General features: G+C 33.0%; 1 protein-coding gene across 1 annotated transcript; it reads left to right on the forward strand.

The window, feature by feature from the left end:
• The first annotated feature begins 3,599 nt into the window (after nucleotides 1-3,599).
• Nucleotides 3,600-7,251, forward strand: LOC113761598 (transmembrane protein adipocyte-associated 1 homolog). Its single transcript, XM_027304667.1, has 6 exons — nucleotides 3,600-4,135; nucleotides 5,230-5,421; nucleotides 6,407-6,569; nucleotides 6,660-6,762; nucleotides 6,859-6,940; nucleotides 7,016-7,251. Exons 1-6 carry the CDS (start codon nucleotides 3,815-3,817, stop codon nucleotides 7,091-7,093), a joined length of 939 nt encoding a protein of 312 aa, XP_027160468.1. The 5' UTR covers nucleotides 3,600-3,814; the 3' UTR covers nucleotides 7,094-7,251.
• Nucleotides 7,252-7,555: the final 304 nt, after the last annotated feature.

The raw sequence follows: 7,555 nt of genomic DNA on the forward strand, positions 1-7,555 counted from the left end.
TTAAGGTATGGAAAAAAAGGTATGGAATAAATTAACAAGTTAGATTAAATATTTAATCTAACCAGTATAATAGTTGAGAGGCACTGTTGACATAAATAAATCTTCTCACACCTGAAATTATTTTTTTATTGTTGTTGTTTTTTTTTAATTGGACTAAATCGTTAGAAGAAAATTGGTTTTAAGGAAGGTTAGTGATATTTTTAGAACTTCGGAGAAGGGCAATATAATTGTCAGAAACCTCAAGATATGTTTTTGAAATTATTCCTTCTCTTTATTCAAAAAATAAGAGCAATCTACAGATTTTGAATAAAAGATTAGCTTTTTCATATGGGAAAATCATTCAAAACGTTCTCATATTTTGCAAAATAACTTTTTTCGTCCTTCACTTTTAAAAGTGTAATTTTACATCCCTTACAAATTCACATTGGTCAAGTTTGGTCCTGACCTAAGTCTTTGACTAGTTTTTTGTCGGAATCCATCACGTGGCTTGCACATGATCATTTTTTATGGGCAAAATTGTCATCAAATTTCACATAATTCAATTTTTTTGTCTCTCACATTTTACAAAAATGAATTTTTTCATCCATTACATTTCAAAAAATGAATTTTTCGTCTCTCACATTTCACAAAATAAATTTTTTCACCCCTAAAAAATGTAAGGAATGTAGTGGATTTCGGCCAAATACTAATCAAAAACCTAAATAGGGACCAAATTTGACTAATGTAAATTTGTATGAAACGGAAAATTACACTTTTAAAAGTAAAAAATGAAAAAAATTATTTTACAAAATGTGAAGGATGTTTTGAACAATTTTTCCTTTTCATATGATAAGTAAATTTTGTCAAGAATCGCGCGCTTTCTGTAGGTACATGATGCCCAGTGGCACCATTCTCTTACATCATGTTTTTAAGGGTTAATCGCACTTTATCTCCTTTAAGCATGGGTCATTTCTCAATTTACCCCCCAATGATTGTTTCTCCACAGTTTACCCCCTCCGTCAGTCCAACTAAGTAATTGCACCGTTAAAAACTTCAAGATGCCGAAATTGCCATTGGAATAGAGCCGTTTGTTTTGGTTGACTAAAATGTCCCTTAATGACTTATAAAAAGAGGTGTTTGATGCTTTTTAGTCTATTTTTTTCTCTTTCATGTTTCCATCTAGTTGCAGCCTATTTTTTTCCTTTCATTTCAACAGATCTAACAGCTTCTAAAATTTTTCTTTGTCAACCAAAAGTATCATAAAAATGTCACAAGTGCTTCAAATAATATTGAAAGATCGCCCCAAAAAGTGTGTGAATGTGATAAAGAGGCATCATTATGCACCTTTTGGACACTTGAAAATCCGAGAAGAAGATTTTACTGCTACTCAAATTACAGTGTAAGAATTTTTCATTAATAATCTATTATTATTGTCTTTAATTTTGCTCTATACATGAATAAATCAAAAAGAGTTTTGGACAGTTATATTTTCTTTTTATTGCATGCATGTGGGCACTTTTCATGGGTAGATAGAGAAGAGAGAAAAGATGGAGGGAAAAATGGCTGATAGAGGAGAGAGAAAAGATGATCGACAATGACAAAAGGTTCCCTACTTTTTATCTTCCAAATTTCTTTTTTCTTTTTGTCCCACGTGCGAGATGGAGGGAAATTTCCCTCCTTCATTATTCCAGAGTAATTTTAGAAACTTTTCTTTATCCCTTTCATAAACCTAGATATATGGGTATTTTGGGTTGTTCATTATTTTCTTAAGGATATTACGTAATTGTCTTTTCATTATTCTGTTTATCTCCATTAGGGTTGATCGTTAGTTTTTGGGGTAAATTGTGGAAAAACAAACGTTGGTGGGGAGGGGTAAATTGAGAAATAGCCTATACGTAAAGGGGATAAAGTGCAATTAACCCTTTTTTTAACAGCTAGCATCCATAATTTTTTGGTTAAAAGATTGTTGTAGCAATAAAGGTTTTGTCAAATTGTTGCCTGATTTTTGGCTGTGTTTTTTGGTCCTACTCCAGTAGAGGTTGTAATTTGTTCCAAGTCCCAATGGGCTACCCATACCTAAAAGGACTTTAGGCGGGATGCGTATTGTAATTTGATATTAGGTTTAAAATGGAATGCATCCCAATTGTACCCATTATTTGATGAGAAATGTTGGGAAATACTTGGGTACTCATTAGGCCCAAATATCTTCCCAAAAAAATTCATCTCTGATTTTTTTTTTTTTTTTTGCGAAAATCTGATTTTTTTTCACTTCCATTTTCTTTCTTTTCCTTTCTTCACTTTTCTACAAAAGAAAACCAATTAAATGAAAATGATATCATTTAAACAACTTAAAAAAAATAAAGATAACAATAAAAATAAAATGAATTGGTAAAATTTTGGTGTCTACAAGAATCAATGCTTTACTAACAACTGTTGGTACCCTTTATGTTGATTTTATGCTAATTGTTGAACTATCTACATAGATTTCTATATGCAACCATGTTATCAATTTTTAATCAGCTTCTGCGTTTCTGTTCTAGCTTTATTCAGCATTTAATGTGAATTTCTTTTGTATCAAATTTTGAAAATTTTAAGAATGTCAGTAAGAATGAATTTGGTGTTAAAAAATCCTGTTTCTAGTCATTGTGTCAGACAACATTATGGGTAAGGTTGGAATATGACTATATATCTATCTTTTCCTTTATTTGTTAATCCAATTTTTGGTTTAATCCAGTGAGAAGATATGTTCATTCTTACCAAAATGTTATGTATTTTTAAAGTAACTGTTGATCGTTCTAGAGTATAAGTGAATTCAGGAAAATATAAATTCACGATAAGATCAAAATAAATTTAATAAATAAAAATATTAAAGTTATATAAAAAATAAAAAAGAATTAAAGGAAAAAAATATAGAAAATAGATTTGGGTATTGAGCGGGATCAATCTAAACCCATCCCAAAGTGATCCCGCCCAAGTTATTCCCAAAACACATATGGGTAATGTTAGGTCCAAATCCATATGATTCAGTTCCATTTCGAATCCAAACAAATCCCGCCCATCCAGCCCATTTTGCCACCTCTATACTCCACTAATACTAATAAGGGAACTATGTCACATTCTTAGATCTCAAATGTCCTAAGTAATATTGTAGAAACCTTGAAATTGTTTTTTTTTTCTAAGACACTTTCTTTCCTCTATCACCCAAAAGTGGGGAAAAAAAGCCGTTTGGATTGCTTTTTTAGAAAAATTTAGGAAAAAAATTAGTGTAGCACTTCTTTAACATATGATATATATGAAATAAAAAAATAAGAAATTGTATAAAAAAAATATTTCACTAAAACTAATAAGGGAGTTATGTTAAATTATTAAATCTCAACGGTGCTAAATAATATATTATTGTCAGAAACCTCTGAAATTGTCCCTTTTTCCAAAGACCCTCTTTTTTTGGTCCATCTCCCAAAAAATGGAAAAAAGCCCATTTGGTTGCATGTTTTTTTGGAAAATTTTGAGGAAAAAATTAGTATAACACTTTAAAATAAAAATATAAAAAATTATATAAAAAAAATTCATGAAAAACATACAAATTTTCTCCAAAATATCACAATCCAAACAGCGGTTGGACTGGTGATGCACATGACCCAATTCCCAAGAAAGTCAACCAAAACAACCCCAATCCCCCGAGACCAAAATTCCAAATTAGAAACCCCTATGGGAAAGCTAATCTTCTGAAATTCCATGACGCCCAGCTGCATAATCTAGTAATCAATACTTCTCTAGTAAAGCATTTTCTCTGAGAATTAACTGCCTGAATTGATCTTGAATTTTTGATGGAAGAATGAGGGGTCTAAAAGAAGCCCTTCAAGTAGTAGCAGAGGCAACAGAGGTTACCTTTCCGTCATCCTCAAAAGAATCATCGTCAGCAGCGGCGGCGGAGGCTATAGGAGGCGGCAAATATGAGGGATGGCTATGGGAATGCCATGGAATATGGCACAGTCTTTTTCTGATAATCCCAACTGCTTTGTTCTTACTCTATTTAGCTTTTCAGGCTAAGAAAAGTGTTTCAAAACTCTTTAATGGCCGATCTCATATTATCATCGCGTACTATATCTTTCTCTGGGTTGTTACATTGCTCAATTTGCTCTGGTGTTCTCTTCAGGTTTGCTATTTTGATCCCTTCTGATTATTCTAGTTGTTGTTTCCAATTTGGGATTTCTTGTTCAAGTTCTTGTTTTTTTATGGTTTCGGCATTGTAATTTCTTTCTATTGTGTTAATTTTTGTGGGTTTTGTCAATTTGACATTTCTTGTTCAGGTGTCTATTTTGTTTTTGGGTCTGCTCATTTCACTGTTTTTGTGAATTTTGGGATTCTTATTTCACGTTGTTATTGATGGTTTCTCGATACAAATTACAATTTTCTGTTTATTTTAGTTCTTTTTGTCAATTTGGGAATTCTTGTTCAAGATTAGGTTCCTGGGTTTTACGAGGTGTTTGGAAATGAAAGTGGAAATATGTGGGGCTGCTTTGAAATGTTGTATTTCATGCTTAAATAGTTGGAGTTTGTTTAATAGTTCATTTCTTGTTAACCTTTGAAGTTCTTTTGCAATGGAAGCTTATGTATAAACGTTTAGCTGGAAAATTTGGGTTACAAGTTTCACAAGACTTGACTTGCTGCTGTTGATATCTAACTAAGAATATTCTGTACTTTTGTTGGTTTATAACTCTATCAGCTGTATCTGCTTGTATCATTTGAGGCCTTGGCAAACTCTTTTCTTAACAGTTTCCTCGCATTTAAGTTTGGAAACGTGGCTCAAATTCTTGGATTCATATCGGATATTATATTGTACTGCATGTTGGTGAAAACTTGTGCCTAGATGTCCCTCTGCACCCCGGCCCCTGGAAAATTAACAAGTCGAGGGTTGTACATGTAACAAACTTTCATGTTAGAAAGCAGCACCCAAGGTATTATGGCTGCTATGGCAAATTAAGCTTCACATGGACCTGAAGAAGCCAAAAACTCATCATGTTCTCAGTTTCAGTCATTCTGATGGCTTCCTTTCCAGATGTTGATTAGGTTAATGATTTGAGAGTGAGCTTTCTATTTCCACTTTCATAATGAGGTCAACAATCAAATGACAACTTGCTAAGTATATTTTTAAAGTTTTCTTCTGTTATAATTTTTTTTTTTAACTATGCTATGCCGTGTGGGATTATTTTATAGTGTATGACTTTGCTGAAAATTTCCATGCTTCAGGCATGGGAGTGTACATCAGGAAAAGAAGTAGCTTGGAGCATCTTATCTTTGTTTACGACATCAGGGATGCTTTTTCTTGAAGTAAGCTTAGTGGCCTTTTTACTTCAAGGAAATTATGCTAGTGGACAGGAAGCTTTAACGCGGACATTTGGTATCTCAGGCATCATTGTTGGTGTAGACATATTTCTCAAGGTACTAAATCAAGTCATACACTCATGCTATGTTAAATTCATTATCTCTTGGTTGTGCTTGTTTTGCAGGAATATTAGATAGAGATAGGGAAATGGCTTTATGGAAGATATTCTCGATGTTGCTTAATATTGCTGTCAAAAAGTAAAAGGCTAACAAGCTACAGCTCCTTTTCTTCAAGGACACATAGAAGTGCAATTAACTAGAGAGATGGGAACACTTTCTATATATTGGTATTATGATGTATTCTTCCTTATCCAAGGAAGGTTTTTGTTGCCAAAGTTGAAAGGGTACCGACAATTTACTGATACATAAATCACTCAGTTGGCCCTGAACTTTCTTCTTGAATGCATTGCAGTAATATTTTACCTTTGGTTTTACACTGTATTCTTCCTTATCCAGGAAACTTTTTCGTTGCCAAAGTCGAAAGGATGTTAATTATGAGTAACTCAATTGACAGTGAATTTTCGATCTGAATGCATTTTGGTAATTTTTTTTAATTGGTGTAAGATATTTCATTTATGTTTTCCAATAACTTGAAAAGGAGATTGATAATTCTTTTTTGGTGAACTTATGTACGCTGTTATAGTATATTCTTCTTGGTGTCCTTTTGGTATGTATCGCACTCTTCTTTTCAATGTGTGGATTAATTGAACCTTTGGAGTTTTGTTGGGCTAAAGTTTCTTTTACCTTTTTTAAGTTACTCGAACATCAAAAACTGTATCTCCTACCAAAATGAGTCTGTTGTTTTCTTTCACCTTGAATCCTTTTAAAAGTGTGGTACATCATTTTATTACATGTCTTAACTGCTATTAATTTGAGCACTTGAGTAATTGACATCATTTAAGCCTCTGATTTTTTGAGCATCTTATTGTCTGTCTCATGTGTCTGCCTATGATGTAACTTCCATGTGCTTTTGATTAATTTATCAACATCTCCTTTTTATTTTACTGTACAGTCAGAGACTGATCTCTTCTGCTTTTCCTAGGGCCTTTACACATTTGGGTTTGGAATTCCACTGTTTATTGATAACAATGAGGAGTCCCATAGGGTGAAATGGGGCTTATGGGTTGTTCACAGGCTACTGCTTACTGGAGTGTATGGGTTCATATTCTGTGTCTATCGGTCTAGATGGAGGGAGAGGTTGCCTGGTAAGTACAGCTATTCTTGCGTATACTGCTGTTTAAGTTATTGGTGTGATATTTTGATTTGGTTGATTGATTGATTGCTTCTCTTTGCAGCAAGACCCGCATTCTACAACTATATAACCATCATGTTCTTCTTGAATGGCTTGGCGTTGTTTGCATGTGCACTTGCAGCAAATGGGGCTGCCTTTGGCCTCTGGTACGCATTCATAAGTTGATGTTGTCAAATAAGTTTAAGCTTCGAAGCCTTTTTTCTTTAGGAAGACCTGAAGGTCATCTTCTAATGCATTTGCAGGCTGAATGAGATCACCACTGTTTGCTATCATGCCTTGTATCTTCCGCTACTCTATGTAACATTTCTTGCAGACTTTTTTCAGGTAATCATTTTCTGTCTTGAAATTTTATTTTTCTTTATTTTTATGCTCAGTAGATCATCAATTTTGTTTGATTAGGAGGATGATTTGAACCTAGAAAACGTCTACTATTCCGAGATGAAAGATGCTGGTTTCTTTGATGCTGATTGGGAGTGATTGGCACCGAATTGTACATCACAAGGTGATCTAGTTAGTGTATATGTGTAAATAGTATGAACCATCTCTTTTCTAATTGAAATTGGAAAGGAATAAAGTCAAAGCACTACTATGAGGCAGTATGCTTTGAAATTGAAATTGTAGTTTCCTTTAACTAATTTGGACTTGCAAAAGTGCCGAACTGCTGGGACTGGGAATGTACTTCTTGTATTGGATAATGTGTAATTTAAAATTTTTTATAAGTGTTATATCTCTTTATTTGGTTTATAATACAGGATAAAATGATTAAATTTGATGTTTTATTTTTTAAATCGCAAAAGCTACTCTAAAAGCATCAAATTTGAGCTTTTAACAAAAGTGTTTTTAACATTAAAAACTCTACTCCTAGGATGATTTTTTACCGAATATTTTAAACATATTTTTAGTAATTTTAGTACGTAAAAGTACTTCTTTATTAGAAGT

Source organism: Coffea eugenioides, chromosome 2 (genome assembly GCF_003713205.1).
Source record: "Coffea eugenioides isolate CCC68of chromosome 2, Ceug_1.0, whole genome shotgun sequence".
Taxonomy (NCBI): Eukaryota; Viridiplantae; Streptophyta; class Magnoliopsida; order Gentianales; family Rubiaceae; genus Coffea; species Coffea eugenioides.